Raw genomic sequence first — 25,762 nt, 5'->3', positions numbered from 1 at the left:
CTACACATAATAGAATTTTCAACAACAGCAGGATTTGTTTACAATTTGAAACGGGACAGCGACGTGGATTACTCGTTGGAGATAGCGGTTACGCTTGCAGGCCATTCTTGATGACACCCCCTATTAATCCTCAAACACCAGTTGAAGAAGCATACAATGCCTCTCACATTCTTGCTAGAAACGTAGTAGAGAGAACATTCGGAAGCTGGAAGAAAAAATTTCAGTGTTTATCAAGAAAGTTTACATTGAAATTAAATGACATACCTCCGGTCATTGTGGCTACCATTGTACTTCATAACATTGCTGCAGATCGTGGTCTCCTGGAAGAACGTGATGAAGGGAATGACGGTGGTGAACATCATGACCGACCTACGCCCCAAATGTTGGGAGCTGTACCAGAAGACGCATCAAAGAACGATATTTTAACTAAAAGTGTTCTGTGGCATCTAAAATAACTATCTAAAATTACAAGATTACCCTTTTATCATACCTGCCAACTTTACAAAACGAAAAATCAGGAGATTTTGATATGAAAATCAGGAAAAATCAGGAGATACAATTGATCAAAACTGCTTATTCTACATGTCTTACAGTACTACAATATATTCATAACACTTATTGTCTCAAAGCCCGATTGTAGCTATACGAGGCTACAAGGCTAAAAATTACACATCTCTATCCCCTCATCTACAGTATCGATCTAAAAGTTAAAAGTTTCAGAGCTAGAATGACCAGGCTGCAGACAGCCGCGAACACTCCTGTGTAATTATTCCGTTTAAGTGCGCACACTGCTCATTCCAATCACTGCCTCAGAGTAGGGATTGAATACCTGGAATACTATGATGATCCAGTGTGTTACATACCAGTAGTATCAGAAAATTTATGAACCAGAGGAATGGCATGCTAAAGAAGAGAAATCTAACTCCCCACTCCCCAGCTACTTCCCACCAATATTCAGGCAGGCTGTTATACTCAATACACAGCAGTAACCCATCTATTGAGATAAATGGCAGCAGAATACACAAAGCACATCACAACAAACAATGGTCAATGTAATGTTATCATTGATCAATTTTATGAGCTTTCTATATTGGAGGCCTTCACACTTAGTTTTCTTCCAAATCTGTGATTTAGAGCATCTAATGTCAAGTGAGTCCTTTCTTTCATGACAACCTCTTGTGTTATTTAAGTAATCGTTCCTTCATGACTTTTTTCTCATTCTTATAATTATCTTCACAATTTAATCACCATCACCACCAATATTATTGTAGTCTGTACGGTAAAAGTGAGTAAGACATAAATAATCGGAAATTGTATTCTCTATGACTTTTGTTATGTAGTACTTTTCAGTATGACCAGTAAGAGAGGTAATTAAAAATAAAATTTTTGGCACCTTCCCCTAAACTACCATTTCGAACAGAGTGAATAAAATTATTTATAGCGTAGACTGTAATTTCTTATTCCTCGACTTTACATAAAATTCTGTTCAAGCATTTTCACGTACCTCGGCGCTGATATGGACGACTTAGCAAGAAAAAAAATTCCAAATCCAAATCCATGAATATCTCTATCATCATAGCCGGTACGGTAAAAATGTATAAAACGTAAATGATACGAAAGTTTATAATATATAACTTTAGTTTTGTAGTATTTATCGATAGGGCCAATAATAACAAAAATATTTGAGAATTAAATTTTAGGCCTTCCCCTAAACTACCATTTCGCTCAGCGAGAATAAAATTATTTATGGCCCAGATTGTAGCGACTTATTCCCCGACGTTATATACCGATTTTCATTAAATTCTCTTCAGCCGTTTTCTCGTGATGACCGTGCGTACATACATACATACATACATACATACATACATACATACATACATACATACATACATACAGACATAGAAAATACTGAAAATTAAAACGTGCATATCCCCTTGTTACTATGGTCACGACCGGTACGGAAATAAAATTCTTTTAAATTCTGAGCAATGTACAGACAAAACCCTCGTTTTATTTATATTGAGACAAATAAAAATTAGTCGGAATTGTCTCCAAATGGCTCGTAAAATCTCTAGAAAAGTCACTAGTAGTTATCATTGAAATTCTGTCACTAAATTACTAAGAAACGCTCAATATCTAGCTACTAGTCTAGAATCGACCAAAGAGAATGGAATCGACTAGACTGATGTGAACGAACACCAACATAGAACGCGAGAACGAAAGATTGACAATCGATACAGGCGTCACGATATAAAGATTTCAATAAACATCGCACATTCGCGAACATTTCTCGCATTAATAAACGTCGGTGTTTCGTTTGAAAGCGGCCAATGAGCAAAGGACTTCCGGCCATTGGCGTAAAAAAAAAAAAAAAAGCTGAAACGGCGAGATTTGAAAACAAATGTTTGAAATTCATCAAAAAATAAGCTAAAATCGGGAGAAATAATAGAATAATCGGGAGGTGGGAAAAACTGTCGAAAATCGGGAGTCTCCCGCCTAAATCGGGAAAGTTGGCAGGTATGCTTTTATAAATGCATTACCGGTACCACAATTATGTAATATCATTTGCTTCATAAAATTGCTTTATTAATGCTAGTTGCTTTACGTCGCACTGGTCTTATGGCGACGATGGGACAGGAAAGGGCTAGGAGTGGGAAGGAAGCGGCCGTGGCCTTAATTAAGGTACAGCCCCAGCATTTGCCTGGTGTGAAAATGGGAAACCACGGAAAACCATTTTCAGGGCTGCCGACAGTGGGGTTCGAACCTACTATCTCCCGAATACTGGATACTGGCCGCACTTAAGCGACTGCAGCTATCGAGCTCGGTGCTTTATTAATGCCCTAAATTCTATTTTATAATAATTGTGCCCATTTATATAATAATAATACTAATAACAATAATAATAATAGTATGTTCATTAATGTTAGTCATTTCAGGTTAGGTTAATATATATATACATTATTAGTTGTATTTTGTTTTCTTTTATTGATGGAGTTCATTCATCAGCATAATAGTCAACTTAAGCACCTCCTCTTGGAATTTCATTCTCGCTGCATGGAACTCCTTCTCCTCCTGAATCTTGAATTTGTGAAGCTCTTTCATCTGCTCTATATCAAGTTGCCTCCTGGCTTGCAGATATGACACTGCCTCAGTTCGTGATCTATTCACACACTTGGACATACCTGTACTCTTTCTTCTTTCTGTGGCTTCCTTTTCGGCTGATGATTCTGCCAGTAATGTAGGCCCACTCTCAGCCTCCGGATGTTTCCAGTACTTCAGTGACTTCATCATACAACACCTCCTCTTCCGTCTCCTCTTCACCCATGAATCCATCACTGTCAAACTCACTCGGAATCCTCAGATTAAGGTGAGGTACTACACTTTCCACCATTGCCAGAAAACTGTCATGCTTGTCACCTTTTGCACTAGGGCCTTCACCAGTTGCAATACTTTCCTTTCTTTGCTCCTTTTTGCGTTGCCTAGATCTAAATTTAATATTGTTCCAACACTTTTTTAACTGCTCTCCACTTCTCTTGCTTGTGTTAGCTACACTACAAAATTTTACCCTAATATCCTACCACGCTTTTAATTTTTCCCTCATATTAACACTGTCTGTCTCTTTGTTTTCGACTATATCTTTCTTCTCTTTCACTAGTTCTAATAACACTTCCCTTTCGTAGCTGTTGAAGGCTAGCAATTTTTTCTTTCCATCCATCATCGAGAAATATAAATTTAACTGTATTGATTTTAGAGTCCAATGCAATCTATAACGCAGAAAACAGCTGACTTTCTTCTTCTTCTACTGCTTTATTAAGAAAACAACCTTGAGTGATGCAAGACGCTGCACTGCTCCTCCATTGTTTTCATTGCCAACTTCATATCTAATTCTTCACATCGTAACTTACCAAAGTCTACTTACGCCAGAGTCTACTTTGTAAAAGTTGCGTCTATGAAACAGACTTCCATGAAACTCAACTAAGTGAACTTACGTAAATCAAAGTCAAAGTCTCGTTCATGAATACGACCCTTAGAGCTTATCTTGTACAAAAGATGGGATAAGGTGCATCCTTGCCTCAGACCTGTCTTGGTTTCAAAAGTTCCTGGGAGGGCTCTGTTGTTGGCACAGAATGTGCTGATCAACAGTATTTCAGAACAACAAAACCTAAATTCTGCAGCATTAGATTTAAAAAACAGGGTATTATCAGTTTGCTGAAAACAGCAATTCATCAGAGTGAACATCACATAATGTCTCACAACAGTGCTTTTCATGCAGAAAATAACAGAGCTCAAAGTAGAAAAAATTAACCAAAGGAAAGACAAACTCAAACCGATCACATAACAGTAAAAATCATCTTACCAGAGTAAAGATCACAGAACTGATGAACCAGAACAACATTCCACCATGACCAAAGAGATCATAATCTTTGGAAGCGATGTGAAAGCTCTCATCTGGCGAGACCATTTCTAGGACTCCTTGAGTTATAGTGAAGCCAAGTGAGATGAGTGAAGTGGCAAGTAAAACATGATGGATACTACTACGGCTGTCCAAGTGACCTATGATTAATATCACAAAATTATTCACCACATTTTAAAAATATATAAAAATATTTACAGGCAAAGTAAAACATTCTATAAAAGCTGCTCACAAGGAGATTCATAATGCAACAGATAAATTATAAATAGTAAATGATAAATTCAAAATGAAGAACTAAACCCGCAAGTTTCACAATCAATATTACATGATTACATACATCTTCATTATATACTTTTGTGCCTTTCAGTGTTCAGTCTGCAAGCCTCTGTGCTGAACTGTAGAATATTGTAAAGAAAGGAATAGAATAAAGTAATTTAACAGATACAGTATATACTTACCAGATATTGTAATAGTAGTTGAATCATGGCTGAGAAATGATATAATGGATGCAGAAATGTTCTAATGGAACTGGAGTGTGTATCGTAGAGACAGGATAGGAAAGTTGGGAGGGGGAGTATTCATTCTGGTGGAAAAAGAATTTGTAGGCAACGAAAAAGTTAAAGATGACAAACATGAAATTCAAGGTGTATGGCCCATTTCTAAAGATAATAGGCAACTTGATATCCTTGGAGTGTACAACCCGGGAAAGGGTAGCACTGACACGGATTCAGAATTTTTTGATAATCAGCTATGTGGGAAACAACATGGAAAGGAATTTGATTGTAGCGGGAGAACTGAATTTCCCAGATGTCAATTGGGAAGGAAATACGAACGACAGGAGGCATGACCAACAAATAGCAAATAAGCTAATATGGGAAGGACAGCTGATACAGAAAGTGATGGAACCAACTAGAGGGAAAAATATCCTGGATGTGGTGCTGGTAAAAACAGATGGGCTCTACAGAGAAACTGAAGTAATAGATGGTATTAGTGATCATGAAGCTGTTTTTGTCATAATTAAAAATAAATGTGATAGAAAGGAAGGTCTTAAAAGTAGGATTATTAGGCAGTACCATATGGCCGATTAAGCAGGCATGAGGCAGTTTTTAAAAAGTAACAATGATTGGTGAAAAACGGTAAATAAAAATGTAAACAGACTCTGGGATGGGTTGAAAGCAATTGTTGAGGAATGTAAAAACAGGTTTGTACTTATAAAGGTGGTAAGGAATGGTAAAGACCCACCTACGAAGGAGGTGCAGATTGGAAAGAAATAGAGTTAGAAATGGCTGTGAAAGTAAGGAGAAATTGAAGGAACTTGCGAGGAAATTGAATCTAGCAAAGAAGGCAGCTAAGGATAACACGATGGCAGGCAAAATTGGCGGTCATACAAATTTTAGTAAAAAATGGAAGGGTATGTATAGGTATGTGCCTTTGCTGGCGGGACCTAGTATTTACAGTGCACTATGTCTTCTGGTATGGGCTAGAGCAATTTTGTTACTTTCATTGATCTGTCTCGGCTTTATCCTTGGCTTTGACAAAATGAAAGTGACTGAGGTATGAGTGATGCTAGTAATGCCATTCCTTCTGCAGCCAGTCCCTGCTATGAATGGTGTGAAAATATTGCTCATAGGGTTGGTTGGTGCATACATTTCAGTGGGCTTGGCAGACTGATATGTAATGGTAACTTCTGGCTCGTGAGGAAAGCAACGGGAAACTACCTCACTCCTCATTTCCCTAGTACGCCTCTTCAGTGATGCCTAGGCCATATATGACAGCTGATGGCAGAGCTGTTGAGGATCCAACCAGCCTTCGGGCTGAGGACTAAACATACATACATGTATAGGTACATTAAGGCAGAAACAGGTTCTTAGAAGGACATTCCAGGAATAATTAATAAGCAAGGGGAATGTGTATGCAAGGATCTTCAAAAGGCAGAAGCATTCAGTCAGCAGTATGTAAAGATTGTTGGTTACAAGGATAGAGGAGGAGACTAATGCTAAAGAAGTATTACAATTTACAAATGACACCAATGATATTTACAATAAGATACAAAAGTTGAAAACTAGAAAAGTGGCTGGAATTGGTAAGATGTCAGGGATATACTAAAGAAAATGGGTTGGTGATGATGATGATGATGCTTGTTGTTTAAAGGGGCCTAACATCTATGTCATCGCCCCTATTGGTATGAAATGAAATGACAAATTAGAAGCCCAAAAACATCCACTGACCACAATTCAAAACAGGATGGACGGACGGACGGACATGAATTTAAAGCGATCAGTGGAACCGACCTACAGTGCCTCACATGCACAGAAGCTGGCGTAGAACAACAGTATTACAAACCAAGGGACTGCTTCTATAGCACAATACTGAATTGATGATACTTGTAGTTGAAAGGGGTCCAAAATGCAAGTCAGTGGCCCCTCACAATGGTACTTATCGCTAGGAAAGTAGAGCCATGGTATTTGTCATGTTGTGGTACTAATCAAGAGTAGCGTGGACTCGTGGTATTCCACACATTATGGTACTACTCACAGATGATGAAATTTGCACATGTATTACAGACCTATGCTGTTTTGCACATTGCAGTGACATTTATAGGCAACGCAAACCTATGGTGTTCATCACATAAGGGTACTAACCACAGGGACTTGTACTATCCTGTGGTGTTCCTCATAAAGCGAGTACTAATCATAGGCAAGCCAGAACCATGGGTTCCCTTAACCCATGGTGTCGCTCATATAGTGCTACTAATCACAGGTACTCTAAAAGCAGTCATGCTCTCGTTTCCTACTAATCACAAACCTATTTCGGTACCCAACATAGTGGTACTACGGGGAAGTAAAAGCGACCCCCGTGTTCCCCGCGTCATGGTACTAATCACAAGTAGTTTCATGGTTCTAATTTGACCATCCCTTGGTCGCCTTTTTTAGTCACCTCTTACGACAGGCAGGGGATACCATGGGTGAATTTTTCGTCTGAGTCCCCCACCCACAGGGGGTACAATGGGTTGGGATATATTACCATATCTGAAGTACATATTTGATTATTGTTTGGTTAAAGGAGCTATACCAAATGAATGGAGAGTTGCTATAGTAGCCCCTGTGTATAAATGAAAGGGTGATAGACATAAAGCTGAAAAAATTACAGGCCAGTAAGTTTTACATGCATTGTATGTAAGCTTTGGGAAGGCAATCTTTCTGATTATATTAGACATGTCTGCAAAATTAATAATTGGTTCGATAGAAGGCAGTTCGGTTTTAGGAAAGGTTATTCCACTGAAGCTCAACTTGTAGGATTCCAGCAAGATATAGCAGATATCTTGGATTCAGGAGGTCAAATGGACTGAATAGCGATTGACCTGTCTAAAGCATTTGATAGGGTGGATCATGCGAGACTACTGGCAACATGAGTGCAACTGGACTAGACAAAAGAGTGACTGAATGGGTTGCTATATTTCTAGAAAATAGATCTCAGAGAATTCGAGTAGATGAAGCTTTATCTGACCCTGTAATAATTAAGAGGGGAATTCCTCAAAGCAGTTTACTGGACCTTTATGTTTTCTTGTATATATAAATGATACGAGTAAAGAAGTGGAATCAGAGGTAAGGCTTTTTGCGGATGATGTTATTCTGAATAAAGTGATAAATAAGTTACAAGATTATGTGCAACTGCAACATGACCTCGATAATGTTGTGAGATGGACAGCAGGGAATCTTATGATGATAAACTGGGTTAAAAGTCAGGTTATGAGTTTCACAAATAGGAAGTCTTCTCAGTTTTAATTGCTGCGTTGATAAGGTGAAAGTTTCTTTTGGGGATCGTTGTAAGTATCTAGGGGTTAATACAAGGAAAGGACTTCATTGGGGTAATTACATAAATGGGATTGTAAATTACGGGTACAGATCTCTGCACATGGTTATGAGGGTATTTAGGGGTTGTAGTAAGGATGTAAAGGAGAGGGCAGATAAATCTCTAGGAAGACCCCAACTACAGTATTGTTCCAGTATATGGAACCCTCACCAGGATTACTTGATTCAAGAACTGGAAAAAATCCAAAGAAAAGCAGCTCGATACGTTCTGTGTGATTTCCGACAAAAGAGTAGAATTACAAAAGTGTTGTAAAGTTTGGGATGGGAAGAACTGGGAGAAAAAAGACAAGCTGCTCGACTAAGTGGTATGTATTAAATAACACTAGTATATTTTTATTGTTTACCCACCTATTCAATACAATAGAATCTTAAAAATTAGGACTTTGTCCTTATCAATATTGTTAAGATAAAATTAATACCTTGGATGGTACATGTTTTGCTTATCAATAATAGGCATCATCAGTCATATTTTACCTTAGGAATAGATCAGGTACCTGATTGGAAATGACTTATAAATACTGTTAAAAAGTAACTATGTCTTGTAAAATAGATTAGGGATCGTTAAACAACTATTGCAATATAAAATGTAGTATACTATTACTTAATATTTGTGTTAACTCATTGGGCCCGAGCCACGGAACCGTTCCGTGCTTCGTCTCAGTGGACCAAATGCCGGACCACAGAACTGTTCCGTTGTCTCATTTTACTACGTAATTCAACTTTTCCTCAACAGATGGCAGAGGGAGTTTGCATTTGTGATTTCTGTAGGGACTCTTTCTTTGCAATGTTATATGCTCTTTGCCAATATATATCGATAGTGTGCTTGGTAATATTAGTTTGAAGTGGGCTATCTCTAGACTTCGAGATTCGCTTGTAAACAAGATGGCTGCCAGTATAGAACTGATAGTTACTGATATATAACCCCTTTTAGGACGTAATGATGATTAGGAATGTAATTTTTTCAGTGAAATTAGTAGTAATATTAGTACTAGTGTGAGCAATGCTCCTGAAGAACAAATAGATGTGGAAATGGAAGAGGAAGTGCAAAGAGAAGACTGTGTTACAGCTTAGCAGACGGACTGAGTACGGACCTGTGATGCTAATAAAATAAAATGTTTTACTGTATTCCTTGTTTCGCAGTTTGTGGTACGAAAGCCTTTTGTTTTCATGTATATTTAAATAATGGTCTTGTAAATAAGAAATTTCTCACGATATGAAGCGACAGTATATTTCCTCCAAAATAATCCCAGCGCCAATGCAGTTCCAATCCAACAAATATGCCAGGCTAAATGGGTTAATATTTGAGTCTAAAACATGACAATTATTTGAGAATTATGACATAGGTGGTTGATTCTTGATATTAAAAGATATTACAATAAAGTTAAAAATCAGAAAGCACATTCCAATTAATTGTCATATGGCGTTTTGTTAAAAACATGAGGAAAGTTTAGCACTGGTAATAGTCCTTGGTTCTTGAAGATGGTAAGTATTGATTTCCATTTAAATGCTTATAAATTTTGAAGAATTTTCATATGGCGTGGTTCTTTTTTGAGATAATATTAGTTAGAATGCTGGTCTAGTAAGCTATATTGGAGTTTGTGTAGACGTCATTAGGTCATCTTCTTTGATGTAGTATTTGTGGGAAGGGTTTGTGATAGGTGTGGCTCTTTGTTGTTTCAACACGTCCAACAAGAGTAGCCAGTGAGATTGCTTTATTTGAACAGACCACACGACCACCCGACGTATACATAGTTCAGTGCTGACATGGTAACATCATACGATTAACTATAATCATATAATACTCATAAGTTTTACAAAATTGATAAATTAATTAGATTTTATAATTGAATATATTACATGTATAAGTTACGTGTATGTATAAGCACATGTCAAGCTGCAATAGAAACAGAAGTGCCTGCAACTACTAGAAACAGAAATCAACCCAAGAGGACACCTAATGTGATCATGGATTATAATCGTTCTATTGGGAGGGAGGGGGGGCATTTATACAAATGATATGATAGTGTACTATTATTTAGATGAACGTAGAACTTTGAAATTCTGGATAAAAGCTGCATTCACCATCATATCAAGAAAGGTCTTAAATTCTTATCTGTTGTATTTAGAAAAATGTAACGGAAAGAAAATGACTAGGCTGCAGGTATACTCTAGTATAATTGAATCTCTGAGTGCTGAATGGTTTTAGAACAGACAAAAAATTATTATGAATATTCCTGCGTGTGGCATAAAACTTTGTCAGGTAAATTAGAAAGAACACTGCCCGGGAAACTAGATTGGATCCATTCGAGTCGGGGGAAGGATGGTTCTGAAAGAATGAAGAAGCCCAAAGTAAATTACACTTACTAAAAAGTAAACATACTAGTCAAATTTATAGCGAGGATGGACTTAATCCAACCCACCCGGCCATTAATTTGATGACAAACCTTTCCTTGCTATCCTTGACACTCAAGCTTCACACTCATTTGTGAACATGAATGTGGCAAGATTAATAAAACCTGTTCGTACTGATAAGACAGCAACTGTAATTCAAAATGACATAAATTACAAGATTGAGGGTTATACCTTTCTTCAAGCCAAATGTTCCAATGAAGTAATAGATATACCGGTCAAAGTTTTCAAGGATTTGATACTGGATATAATCCTAGGACATGATTTTCTAACCAAATATGGGGTAGTGATAGATTATACAGCCAACGAAATATTCTTCAGTAATGAAAGTAGAATTAGGGTGGCATGGTTAGAAAATAAACCCTTTGAGTCTGAAACTTTGGAAACCAATGTACTGACAGAACTGAAAACCGGGTTGTTGGGTTGGAAGAGAAAAAATATCTTTAGAAATTACTGTCAGGTTACCTGAGGTTATTACTGACAGAATTGGATTTACCACAACAGTAAAACATATAATAATTTGTAAGCATAACGCTCCAGTTAAACAAAGGCCTTACCCACTTAACCCAGATAAACTAAATTTTGTAATAGAAAAAGTCAAGGAAATGGAAAACCAAGGGTTGATCGAACCTTCAGTACCAGGATGGGCTTCTCCAATAGTACTGCCTAAAAAGAAAAACGGTGACTATGGACTTTGTGCAGACCTGCGTCAAATAAACAACAAAACTATATCAGATGTTTACCCCATGCCGAATCTTCTAAATCTGATAAAACAATTGAGTGGGGCAAAGGTCTTCAGTACTCTTGATTTGAATTTGGGCTACTGGCAAGTGGAAGTCGAAGAGTCTCAGCCAATGACCGCTTTATCCACCCCACAAGTATTATATCAACTCAGAATCATGCCCTTTGGTCTCAAGAACGCTCCAACCACCTTTATGCGCCTAATGGATGAAGTTTTGTCTGGAGAGTTTATTTGGATAACATCCTAGTGTACAGCAAGACGTAAATCAACTAGCAAAAAAAAACAGCAAGACGTTTTCGGACCATCTGGAACACCTGGCTAGAGTCTTAGTAGAGAGGTTAAGGATTCACGGACTTACCTGGCAAGTTAAGAAGTGTCAGTCTGCAGCAAGTTCCGTTGAGTACCTGGGTCACATACTGACGGACAAGGGCTTGAAGAGAAAAGCCTAGAAGAATAGAGCCACTGAGGAACAGGAAAGGTCTCGCACGAAACGCCAAGTACGTCAATTTTTAAGCCTCCGTGAGTGGTACAGTAACTTCTTACTAAACTGTGAGACAAACGCTGCTCTGCTAACCGACCTCCTCAATAAAAACATACCATTTAAATGGACTCAGAAGGAAGAGACACACCGGATGAGTTGGACATGAGGTTAGGGGCGCGCGGCTGTGAGCTTGCATCCGGGAGATAGTGGGTTTGAATCCCACTGTCGGCAGCCCTGAAAATGGTTTTCCATGTTCACACCAGGCAAATGCTGGGGCTGTACCTTAATTAAGGCCACAGCCGTTCCTTCCAACTCCTAGGCCTTTCCTATTCCATCATTGCCATTAGACCAATCTGTGTCCGTGCAACATAAAACCACAAGAAAAAAAGTTAGCTTTACGAGCCGAGAGGTCTGCTTGCATATGGATGCGAGCAACATTTGTCTTGGGGCTGTACTATTCCACGAGAGAGCAGGAGAACGAGGCAAGGATATCATTGAATACGCCAGTAGGAAACTGTCTGCTACCGGGAGAAACTATTGTACAACCGAAGAGGAGCCCTTAGCAGTTGTATGGGCTGTTGGGAAATTCACAGGATATCTGGAAGAAAGGAAATTCAGACTCTTTACAGATAAATCTTCATTTCGATGGTTGAACTGAGTTTCTGGAACTAAGTCCAAACTGATGCGATGCGCCTTGATTCTTGCTGATTTTGACTTCGAAGTTTTACATGTTCCTGGCATAACCAATCAAGCTGCTGACAGTCTGTTGAGAAAACCTGAGAACGAACAAAAATCTACTACAGAGCTACCAGAGAAAGAAATTCCTGGGCCAAATAGAAAATACCCAGCCGACCCTGTGCTTCTTGCTATCCAGCGAGAAAATAATGAAATTGATTTAATTCAATAAGGAAGAGGCAGACTGAGGACGTGGCCTGTAGTCGAATGGTGTCCTGGATCAACAAACGCAGCAATGATTGTCGATCAGTTCCAGCTCAGTCTAAGATGTGCTACAAGAACTTCCGAATCGAAGTCTGTATACTTAAGTACATTTCCCACCTGTCTGCATCCTCCCTGGTCATCATCATTCTGAGGTCTCAGACAGAGTGTATATTAGGAAAATATCATGATAATCCTGAAGCCGGTCATCCTGGTCAAGAAAAAACCTATACTTCGATTCGGCGACGTTTCTTCTGGGTACACATGCGTCACGACATCAAGAACTATGTCCAAGCCTGTGCAATCTGTGCTCACACTAAGGCGAATAACCAGAAGGCGAGTACCAGTATGAGAGGATGCCGACCGCATCAGCCCTGGGAGGTTCTCGCCCTTGACCTGATGGAACCTTACCCCAGGACATCTCGGGGAAAGACTGGGATCCTCGTGGTGATCGATCTATTCGCCATCCTTGAAGCTACATCAAGACGTATCGTACAACTCTTAAGGACGGAACTTTTCAGTCAGTATGGGTATCCTTGGTGTCTACTCACGGACAATGCCAGCCAGTTCACCTCGAGACAGTGATTGCAAGCTATACTGGATTGAGGAATTGAACACTTGCACTGGTACCAACCAAACACTAATTCTACAACGTGATCACAACGTTACTAGGACTCGAACTGATAACATTCGCTTTTAAACCTGCACTACACAGGATAACTCTCATACATTTATTATTATTATTATTATTATTATTATTATTATTATTATGAAAATTGAACTGCTGTAGCACCCAAGTGGCATCTGCAGGTTTCTGGACTCCCAATACATTTACAGTTAATTAATTAATACAATGTTATGGAACACAATTAACAAAACAAAGAAAAACTGATTGGGCGCCAGTGTACTTGATACACAATATGAACTTGGCACAAGACTATTATCCAGGATGGGGTCATAGGCTGACGATATCCTGACTTGCTTAACTAACCTGACGACTTGTTGAATTGAAAAGGTATGAGGATATACTGGCTAGGTTATACTCTTTTGTGAAATGACACACAATCAATTGAAAATGAAAACCTACAACCTGTTTTCCAGTCATTGACCGGGTCAGGGATGTAATGAATGAAGCATATATAGGCTGTTATTACAATGGGGTCGCCACTCCCAAGGTGATTTATTAATGAGTGATAAATGCTATGAAATGATAATGGAGAGTGTTGCTGGAATGAAAGATGACAGGGAAAACCGGAGTACCCGGAGAAAAACCTGTCCCGCCTCCGCTTTGTCCAGCACAAATCTCACTTGGAGTGACCGGGATTTGAACCACGGTATCCAGCGGTGAGAGGCCGACGCGCTGCCGTCTGAGCCACGGAGGACACACAATCAATTAAAATATATAAATATACTTTTAAAATGAACCACCTCAATATTGTTGTAGCATACCAATAGGCTACCATCCACCTTCACAACACACAACAAAATGATAATGCAAGAAATATACACTTAAAATGAACCAAATTGGTATACCCATAGCATACCGCCTCCATAACACATGACAACACAAATTACAATAAAAAATATACTGTTTTCTCTTACTACTCACAATCAGCACTGAATTTACACAACATACTTACTGAATTAAATTAGCTGGTACCACAACCTTGCTATAAAATAAATACTACATTAGGACTTTCTCGGTCCCTTGACACACACTGAACTCCACTGTACATATTTACACATTATCTTCTTCTTAGCTAGAATTTATATACCATATATAATCTGACTAGTCTGAATAACAGGATGTGAACCTCTGCCGCATAACCCGCTACACCATCTTGGAGTTGAGGTTAAATACCACCATACCTCACCAAACTCGCCAATAAATTTGGTGACAGGTTCATGGTCTGGTTTTCTTTTTTTTATATTGAAACCATACTCATGTTATATTCAGCTAAGTGTAATGGCTTAGCACTTAATAGCAGACTTCTATATAACATATGATGATTTCTGAGCCTGTCGGATATCCCAACCTGACGTCCATCAACGAGAGACAAATCTCCAAGATACAGACACAAGCAGCATTCAGTAGGACTAAACGTCACACACTTCAAGTAGGACAACCAGCCAATCACAACATTTCCACTACTTAAGATCAGTAAGACCAAACTTCTGGCAGCCATAAAACTAAACTCTTCAAGTCACATGGTTTTCTCTGTCCTAGCTAATCACCATCTTCCGTTTCTGTCACATGTGGCACGTCATTTTCAAAATTGTGACGTTCAACATTGGCGTACTGACACCTTAAAAACTGTTGGGAAGCACACGTCATGTTGGGCAAACCAACTTCTCTCACAACTTTCTCTATATTTAGTTCTCTTGCTTAACCTAGATTCCCAACTTTTGGTGCCATAGAATGCCACCAATTTAACACAGAGTTCTTACAATGACTAAATAAATATTGTTTATGATACATTAATAAATACCTACAGTATTCCTACATTGATACTGACAATACAAAATAAATACATAACCTATAACTTGACGTAAATATTGCCGTAACTACAAAAATCGACTTAACGTGGGGTTAGAATTTTGTACAATTGCACACTAAAACTACGCCGATCTGTCCGGCTCCATGGCTAAATGGTTAGCATGCTGGCCTTTGGTCACAGGGGTCCCGGGTTCGATTCTCGGCCGTGTCGGGAATTTTAACCATCGCTGGTTAATTTCGAAGGCACGGGCACTGGGTGTATGTTGTCCTCGGCATTCCCAGCACTAAAAGCCATATGCCATTTCAATTTTTCATTTTTTTACGCCGATCTACCATCCGCAGGTGAATCCCGCCGAACAAAGAAACCAGGAGCTAAAGAAGATGTTTCAAATCCACTTGGTCGACAGAGAACATACCAAGTAGGACCAACACCTACACGAGCCTCTTCTGGCCATCAGACAGCGGGTTAACCACGTCACAGGTTCCTGACCTGCAGAACTCTTCCTCGGACGTCCCATCTAGAGAATTGGCGACTGGAACTTCATCCATGGACAGAGAGAGGAATCGGAGGATCCTGTTACATTGCATGCGAGGAACCAGCAGTGTATTCAACAGCTGCACCGCCAAGCCAAAGAGTGTTCAAGGAGGGAAGCCGAGAACAACGATACGCCGGAGAAAGGGGACTTCAAACCTGGAACGCTAGTTCTTCGTCGAAATCATCCCTCAGTAACAAGCTTCAGAAGTTCCATGCTGGGATGGCAGCAAAGTAGCTCGGGCTTTTCAAGGTAAATAAGAAGTTGGGGAATGGTGTGTATCTCTTGAAAACCACACCACCAACAAAGGTCCATGGCTCAGAATTGAAGGTATTACATCTACCCCTACATGAAGACGGCGAGACCGAAGAGGAAGACCAACAGTCATCACACTCTATGAGTTCTCAGGAGAATGCGGACTTCATGGTTGATCAACAACCACCGATACCTACCGTGGAGGATAAGAGAGACGAAGACTTAGATACAAGAACACCTAGGTACAATTTAAGACCTAGAGTAAGGAAAGTACAGGATAGATATTGAAGATTTTAGGGGGGATAACTGTCATATGTATACAACCTACTCATAACCTAACTTGTCAAACCTTCCATTATTATGTTTAATATATTTTTATTATCTTTTATTACATGATAAATACAACTATACCCTGTAAATATGTATTGCACATTTGTATAACCTCAAATACGTATTGTTAATATATTTAAATTATCTTTTATTAGATGTTAAGTACGACCATATTCTGTAAATAGGTATTGTACATTTGTATAACCTCAGAATCTGTGTAGTTGAAAACTGTAGAAAAAACTGTAGTATTTGTATATTGGGTATAATCCACTATCATACTGTTACATATGGATGTTTCTGGAAACTTACAGTAATGATTTATTATCCAGATACATATAATCCACTACCATTCTGTTACATATGGATGTTTCTGGAAACTTACAGTAATGATTTATTACCCAGATACATGGGAAAACATTAGGAATTTTGTAGACATGTCCAGGTGTGTTTATAAACAGTAATCGAATATTCGAGTTTGATCTACTTCAATCGAGAGGCCGGTTGATCGATTGTCCATATATGTTCGATTGTGTTCCATTCAGAGTGTTACAAGAACATTTCCAAAAGTCGATATTTCTAGATTGTTTGTTGAACTGTTTGTCAAGCTGACAGGCCGAGTGGCAGTCAGTGTTGGCCTCTGTGGTGGAGTCAGAGTTGGACTCCATGGTGACGTCAGGGACAGAGAGACAGTGCAGTAACAGAATGTAGAGTGTGGCTTAGAGTGAGATGATATCTGTATTTGTCAGAATCAATTTGAGTGATAGGGTAGTCAGTCTTGCCTTGTGATGGCTAAGTGAATAATCAGTGTGTGAACTGTGGATATCTTTACTTTTCAGAACCGACTGTGATGGTGAAGTGAATAACCAGTGTGAGAACTTGTTGATATATGTACTTGACAGAATCGATAGTAAATTGCTTCAGTGTGTTTCCCTTAATAGTGTAGTGTTGTGTATAACTGGGTATAACTGTGTGTTGTTAAGGAATAGACGTAGCAGAAATAAAGTGGTTTTATGTATGGAAGTGAAAGTACCTCATGTGATATTTATTTATGCCAAAATAAAATCGCATAGACAACGAAATATATTCAAAATGTTTCTAAAGCACCCCTTAAAGCATAATAGTGAAAATTGTAATTCATTATGTACAATGCAAAAATATTTGAAGTTGTAGGCCTAAACTCATTACTGTATCTGGTCAAAATACAAAAACTGCAATGAACATAACTTATTTCTTACAACGTACATTCAAAACGACATGGATTTCCACCCTCTTTCTTAAACTATTTTCTGCCTCGTTTTCAAACTTGGGTATTGTCCCAGCGATCAAGAGTGGCTGGGAGAACTTCGCCCAACCTTCATAGCCTGTGCTGTAACCACAACGTCACTGACTGAATAGCATACTCTCATCGCCTGCCTGCCCACCCGCTTACAGTGCTCGGCGCCTGCAGGACAAAATGCCCAGCATGAGCACCTCTGTACTATACCATCAATTCTCTGCAACCACACTGGTTTCTGTACAATTTACTCTCCATCATTGATTGCACCCTCTCTTCTAAAATGCCTATGAGAAGCTGGCCTGTTTTACTGATCTATGAAGTACCCCAACAGTCATTGCAATCCTTGTTTTCTCACTTACAGGTAGGTTCAATCAGAAGGTACCTTGCCATGCTGATCCTATTACTCTGTGAAACAATTTCATCCCTGCACTTGCACTACGTTTTATCATTTCAAATCTAGTTTCAACTATTTCCACTGCTTTATGACACTGTAGTTTATTTACCATCCTCTCCACTTCCTTAATTAAAACTGAATTACCTTCATGATTCTCCACTCATGTTTATGTTCTCCACTCCTGTTGTTCAGGACTTCACAACAGAAAGATTTCTTTTACACTGAGAAGAATTTCAAAATTCTCCGTGCATACGTCCAGCGACTCTCAAGGACCTACGATGAGTTCACCTGATTTACCCAAAACACAATTTATTTCAGTTTTTCCTCCTTTCTAACATTCCTTATTACAGTCCAGAAAGTTTTCCCTATTCCTTGACATAACCTTTTTAAGTTCTTTCCAAAAACTCCCTGCAACTTTCCTCGGCCTCTACCATAATTACTTTTGCTCAATTTCATATACATACAATTCCCTATCTACATCAGTTCTTGTTTGGAGGCATATTTGACATGCCTTTTTTTTTTTACATTTACAAGCTGCCTGACTTCATCTTTCTACCAAGACGTCATCTTTTTCCATCTTTACACAAAGTCTCTGTCTTGACATTTTAGAACAATATTTCATTTTTCATCTTTAACAGTTAATGGTTTGTCAGGGATTGCTTTAAACAGTTCTGTTTTGTCCACACTGAATATATTGTTGTTATTGTAACTACTCTTAAATTTCAAGAAAGTTCTTTTGAGTCTGTCACTGCATACTGGTTTACATTAGCCCTTTACATACTTTTTTTTTTTTTTTTTTGTTACTTGTTCAATGTTGCACTAACACATCAAAGGTTTTCAGAGACACAAGGATGGGAAATGGCTAGGATTGGAAAGGTGGCCTCATTTAAGTCCTTAAGATTCAGGGCTGCCAACGGTGAGATTCAAACCCACTATATCCAAATGCAAGCTCACATCAGTGCGACCCTAGGAGTTTTCCATACAAAGAAGAGAAGCAAATTGCTGATTTATTTTTTGTAAGGTAAGTCCTCTTGCAGGTAGTCCACTTAAATAAATCCAGAAGGTTTTTTTTTTTCCTTGGGTAAAATTCTGTTAATTTCTTCTGACTGCCATCTTGCATTCTAATGTTCTAAATTTTCAGGCTTTTTTTTTTTTTTTTTTTTTTTTTTTGCTAGGGGCTTTACGTCGCACCAACACAGATAGGTCTTGTGGCGACGATGGGATAGGAAAGCCTAGGAGTTGGAAGGAAGCGGCCATGGCCTTAATTATGGTACAGCCCCAGCATTTGTCTGGTGTGAAAATGGGAAACCACGGAAAACCATTTTCAGGGCTGCCGATAGTGGGATTCGAACCTACTATCTCCCGGATGCAAGCTCACAGCCGCGCGCCTCTACGCGCACGGCCAACTCGCCCGGTCAGGCAAGTTTTTATGGGTACTGAAATATGTTACAGTGACACTTTCTCGATGTTCCGGTTTTTGTGCGTTTTGTGGTAAAATAAAAAGTAATGGCTGCTGAAAAGAAATGTGTAATTAAAGGAAGGTTTTAGACAGAAATCGGATACTGATAACACAAGCCTGCAATTTTTTTCCTGCGGCTCAGGATTTAATGATAGTAAGTAAAGTCGTGTTCTCATCCCGAGGTGGTGCAGCTCTCTTCAGGCACACCCCCAAGGGAGGTGAGCTGCATGTACCATTTCAACCACATACCAGCCCTTCTGCCATTCCTAAATTTCTGGCAGTACTGGAAATTGAACCCGGTCCTCCGAGGACGGCAGGTAACAACACTAACCATTACGCTACGGATTTAATGATAATATAGATGTAGATAGATAAATTTATTTATCTTGGCAAAGTTACGGACAGCTGCCCCTGTCTTACACTTAACCAGTAACAGAATTAGACTGAATAAGTGATGAACTACAAATCATTAAAAAGTAACCTATTATAAACTTAAAATATATAGAACTACTTACACATTAAAAGTTACAATATAAAAATCATGGTGAATGAGCACAATTTTACACAAAAGAAGTACAGTTTTGAAAATACTCTCACCAGTAAAAAATGTGAAACACTACGTATTTCAGACAAAATTTAATGTTAGTCAATTTGAGCCATGGTAAAAATCAAATATTATTACATTACTACAAAATGGCAATTTATCATAAGTTAATTAGCCCATTTTAGAGTTTCAGTGCAATAAATAATAAAGATTATTGATCGTGACGATCACAACAGTCCACCAACACAAATATGGAAATGTCGAAACCTGGAGCTAATAGGTAAGGTTTTGACAGTAACAAATCATGGTCTGAAACGCCTGAAAAGCCGTACATCCAATGCCTTGCTGAAGTCGAGAAGGACAATTAGTACTGTCTGTCTTTCGTCCATCGCCTGTCTTATGTCATCATCACTTAAAGCAGTACATGTGCTATGATTGCCACAAAAACCTGACAGAAATGTGTCTAGAATATGGTTTTCACCCACATACATTTTGATTTGATTGGAAACAATGTACTCTAGTCCTTTAGCTGCTGGTGAAATTATGTTACTGGACTGGTAGTCACCGGTATCTATTGGGATCCGAGTCTTTGCCAATGATACCAATATAGTTGGTCCGTTATTGGACATTATAAATTTTCCAGCTAAATCATTCCTGGTTGCCAGCATTTCGCCCCAGTGTGCCAAGTTGGGCTCATCAGTTGGTAAATGGCACACCCACCAAAACGTATGGCTAGTGCATACCGTGGAGGCCACTGCGTAGGCTATATAGAGCCACCGGCAGTGCCAATGCACTATAAGAAACTTTGTCTCATTTTCAAAAAAATTATGCCTGCTTGGCCATCAGATGATAAAAATGATGATTCCCATAGGGAACTATATTGGTATTATAAATTTACTCATTCAGAACAAATATTTCAGGTTCCCTATGGGAATCAACATCTTTATCATCTTTGCCAATGGACGTACCAAACAAATCGACTCCAGCTGCATTTGATTTCATTTTCCAGAGGGCATCTCAAACTTGCAATGGTGGGACGTAACTGAAACAAAACTTTACTTCATTTAATACCTAACTGTTATAGTCATCAACAATAAAGTTTTGTTTTGTACTTAGATCCAATATCGTGCATGGTGATACAAAATAACTGTTCAGCTCTTCCAGTGATACATCCAGATCGTCGTTATTTTGTGTGTATTTACACCATAAAAGGTATATCTTCATTTATCTACAGTGATTTTCCTTTCTTAGTTCTTATTATGCATAAAGGAGCACATCTATCAAAATTTGTAACACTAGATCATTAAAAGTGTGAACCAAGTCATCAATATTTGTTATGTGTGTAATATCATGCCATGGTCTTCAATATGCGCCTGCCATTAATGCATCACTATGTACATTGTTGTAGTTTTGTATGGCTTTGTCCCTTCACTATTGTTATTTCATTTCAGTGTTTTCCAAATTCATACGTTCCTCATCATCAGATGTTTCGTTCCAGGCTTGTGTCAATGTCATATCTTCATGTGTGTGTTATGTTATGCGACCCTCTCAGACTGATTCTGATGATGGTTCCGTCAGCTTCCGCTTCAAATGCTAGCGCTGTACCACGTCCAGGCAGCCATCTGGTGACGAATGAACGTACCATTTCCACTTCTATTATAAAATCTAAATTCAAACCTCATTGTTTGAGAAGCCTTTCTCGTGGACAGTCAAGATTTTCCTCTGATGACGCAGAGCAAAGTTCTCTGCAAAACATAAAGAATTTCACCTTATTTTCTTGACACAGTGTAAGCCCAAAAGCGTTTATCATGTCCTTTCTGGATTGCTGTCATTTTTTCAAACCCCTCGTTTCTTATCACTGCAGACTGATTTTTGTACAGGTTGTAGATAATTCCTTTCTCAGTATCTGATCCTGATCCTCTTCTGAATCCCAAATAGCTTGGTCCTATCAGCATAATTGAATGCCTTTTCTAGATCTACGTGAGCTCGTCTTTCTTAATTCGGTCCTCTAAGTTCAGACGTAAAGTCAGGATTGCTTCACATGTTCCCACATTTCTTCTGAAGCCAAACTGATCTTCTCCCAACTCATTTTCAACTTGTCTTTCCATTCTTCTGTAAATAATGTGTGTTAAAATTTTGCAGGCATGAGATACTAAACAAATGGTACGGTAGTTTTCACACTTGTCAGCACTGGCTTTCTTGGGAATAGGTATAACAAAATTCTGCTGAAAATTGGATGGCACTTCTCCTGTATCATACATGTTACACACTAAACAGAATAACGTCACCATGCTGGTTTCTCCTAAGGCAGTCAGAATTTCCGAGGGTATATCATCAATCCCCGGTCCCTTGTTCCTATTTAGGTCTCTCAAAGCTGTCGAATTCTGACCTCAAAAATGGGTCTCCCATGTCATAAGCATCAACAGCCTCTTCTTGTTCCAGAACTCTACCATCTACTTCTGTACCTTAATACAATTATTATTGGATATGTTCCTGCCGTCTTTCTGCTTTGTCTTCTTTCCCTAGAAGTGGCTTTTTATCTGAGCTCTTAATATTCATACACCTAGTTTTCCTCTCTCCAAAGGTTTCCTTGATTTTCCTGTATGCAGTATCTCCCTTTCCTAGGACCATACAACCTTCAACATCCTTACTGCCTTACTGATCTCATTCTTCACGACTGTCCATTCTTAATCTACTGTATTTCCTTCAGGCTTTTCATTTAGTCCTTGTGTTACATGTTCCTTGAAACAATATTAACATGTAAATAAATCACTAAGCAAGTGGGATGTATAACAATCCAATACTAGAATGACTAAATTTCAATTTTGTGTTAAATACGGTGCAAAAATTAGTAGGCCTATTATTTTCAAAGTCAGGACACCCAATTTGAGCTTTATGACATAAAATGTTCCATACTGCTAAATCCTTGCAGGCCTGTGTAACTGATGAGCCGAAGATACAAGGCAGCAGTACTTCAAAACATGGACCAAAACACACTCAGTTGTTTTTAAGTAATCTGTATTGTTGGCAAAATTACAGTTCAATTTTTCAAAATATGATAGATCCAATGATGTACGACATAAGTAAGCAGATAGTTTTACATGGTTCTTTCTGTCCACAACACATGGGTGTCAAAATAATGTGATCATCTGTCTTGCTATTTGCAACAGTATCAGAAGAAGCCTCAAATGTAAGAAATAACCACAAACAAAAATACAGTCATACAAGAAATTTCTCATAGAAGACTACCACAGACGGTTAATGGTTTAATCATATATTCTGATATTGCACTTCTTCAGCTGACTGCAGTATTCAGGAATGAGAAGGGATTTCTTCTGGCAGATATTCACTGCTTGCTGGAGGAACCACGAGTGTGTACATAACCACTAACAAAAACAAAAAGTGACATGTAAAGCAGTGGTAGGTGAGGTGAAGACAATTGTTACCCAGCAGATGAATACTGGGTATCCACAAATGGTGTATACAATTTTGTGACCCTGCAACATTAAGACCGCATGAAACACAGGGTCTCTCTTATAAACCCAGACCGTCCAGCGGCAGTTTTATTCTCCGAGAACTAACTCAGTTCTTGATCTTGTAAGGAGCGTGCACATGTTCAACTTAGCATCAGTAGCCAGTCTGAATTAACAGCTGTTAACAGGGTGAGACAGTTATCATAGCAACACCACATTTTCCTATGTAAAAGTTATTTTTACAAGTCGCCTCGACGGGTGCGCTATGTATTTGTTCAGCAATTTCCTGGTGAAGTGCCACCGTCATGAACATGGATTCACGTAATTATAAAATACATTTGAAACTACTGGCTCAGTGCTCAATAAGAAACATGCGCGCGCACACACAAACAGTTTTAACAGAAGAAAAGCTAGATGACATTGGTGTGAATCTTGAACGGTCAAGGAATAAATCACTCAAAAAATTAGCACAAGTACGGGTTTTGGTTTCTTCTGCACACAGAGCTACAAAGCTGCTACACATCAAACCATACAGGTTACATGGGCACATTGTTTAAAACCTGCTGATCCAGCCACAAGAGTGGGATATTGTGAGTGGTATGTTGCATCACTGAATGATTGTTTATTCGACCCACAACTTGTGTTCTTTTCGGGCGAGGCCTGGTTTCATCTTAATGGTCGTGTGAACAGTCATAACTCTCGCTATTGGTGTGCAGAAAATCCTAATGGTGTTTATGAAGTCCCTCATTATGAAGGATGACGCTTCCAGCATCTTTTTTAGGTAAGATTTCATATAAGATTGTATACACGCTTAAAGCATGGCGGCCGCGCACGATGTAAGCTTAGCTGAAGCAGCTGCTATAGCACAGAGTAGAAACACTGTGTGCTCGGTCTGAGTTTATAAGAGAGACCCTGTATGTCCTCTATTCTTCAGGTAATGTGATTGGCAACTGTGGACGTTTGTGTGCATCTCAGCAATGTTTGGAACTTCAGCCCGTAGCAGTGCTAGTGGTTACATAAACAGAAATGGTATGTCCTCAGGGAAAAGCTGCATGTGTTCTGTTGCTGGAAGGATTAAAATCTGTAACACAAGTGCAAAGAACACGAAGAAGCATCTATCAGTCGACTGATAATTTCACAGATGTGAAGTGTTTTAAAAGGCAACAGGAGCAGCACACCTTCCATTGCAGATGAAAGTGATGAAGAGGTATGCAAGGTATTTGAAAAGTGCTCCAAGAAGTCGGCCCATGTTGTCGGTCGTGAACTTGGCATACCAAGAGCAACAGTGGACAAAATTCATCAAAAATATATCTGTGTATACATGAAGATGCAATTACTGCAAAAAATTTAGTCAAATGACAAGTCACATTGCATGACATTTGGTTTAGACATGCTTAATCACATTGAAGCAGATCTCCAAATTCTGTCACAGCTGGTTTCAGTGAAAAATCAATGTTTCATGTTACTGGCCGAATTAACAGACATAACTGCAGAATCTGGGAGTCAGATAATCTCCATATGACCTTAGAAATGGAACGAGATAGCCCTAAGACGAATGTCTGGTGTTGGGACCCCTTTTTCTTTCACGAGCCAACAGTGACAGGCACTACATACCAGGGTGTATTAGAACAATTCTATGGATCCAAGATATTTTCAATTTAATTTTCCAGCAAGATGGAACACCTCCACATTGGTCTTGGAATATGCTTATACCAATATTTTTCAAACCGCTGGATCAGACAAGGGGATCCAACAGCTTGCCCACCTCATTCCTTGATATCACTATGTGGTTTTTATTTTTCCTTTGAGGATATATCAAGGACAAAGGTGACACTAATCAACAAACTATGAGAACAAATCTCTACTGCATTTCGTCTGGTAACAGGCACCATATTGCAGTATACATGGACAGAAGTGGACTATCGCCTGGATATGTACGAGCAATAAATGGTGTGCACGTGGAGACATACTAAGCAAGTTGTACAAAACTCTGATGTGTAACGCAAATGCAGAGAAAGTTCAGAAAAATACATCACCAACAACCTCAAACACGAAGAAGTATCTATCAGATGATCGATAATTTCAGACATACTCGAAGTGTTTTAAAAGACACCAGTAACAGCATACATTCAATTGCAGATGACAGT

The 25,762-nt window shown here is 38.8% G+C and overlaps 1 protein-coding gene across 2 annotated transcripts in view; it reads right to left on the bottom strand.

Annotated features, from left to right (window-relative positions):
* Positions 1-25,762, bottom strand: part of LOC136863850 (transmembrane protein adipocyte-associated 1 homolog) — a 312,496-nt gene that overhangs the window by 190,480 nt on the left and 96,254 nt on the right. For both annotated transcript variants that reach the window (XM_067140184.2, XM_067140185.2), the window contains exon 4: positions 4,358-4,554. In XM_067140184.2, coding sequence (XP_066996285.2) covers positions 4,358-4,554 — 197 coding nt within the window. The remainder of the gene's footprint in view (positions 1-4,357; positions 4,555-25,762) is intronic.

Source organism: Anabrus simplex, chromosome 2 (assembly GCF_040414725.1).
Source record: "Anabrus simplex isolate iqAnaSimp1 chromosome 2, ASM4041472v1, whole genome shotgun sequence".
In the NCBI taxonomy this organism is placed as follows: Eukaryota; Metazoa; Arthropoda; class Insecta; order Orthoptera; family Tettigoniidae; genus Anabrus; species Anabrus simplex.
This window is presented reverse-complemented; position numbering and strand designations above follow the sequence as displayed.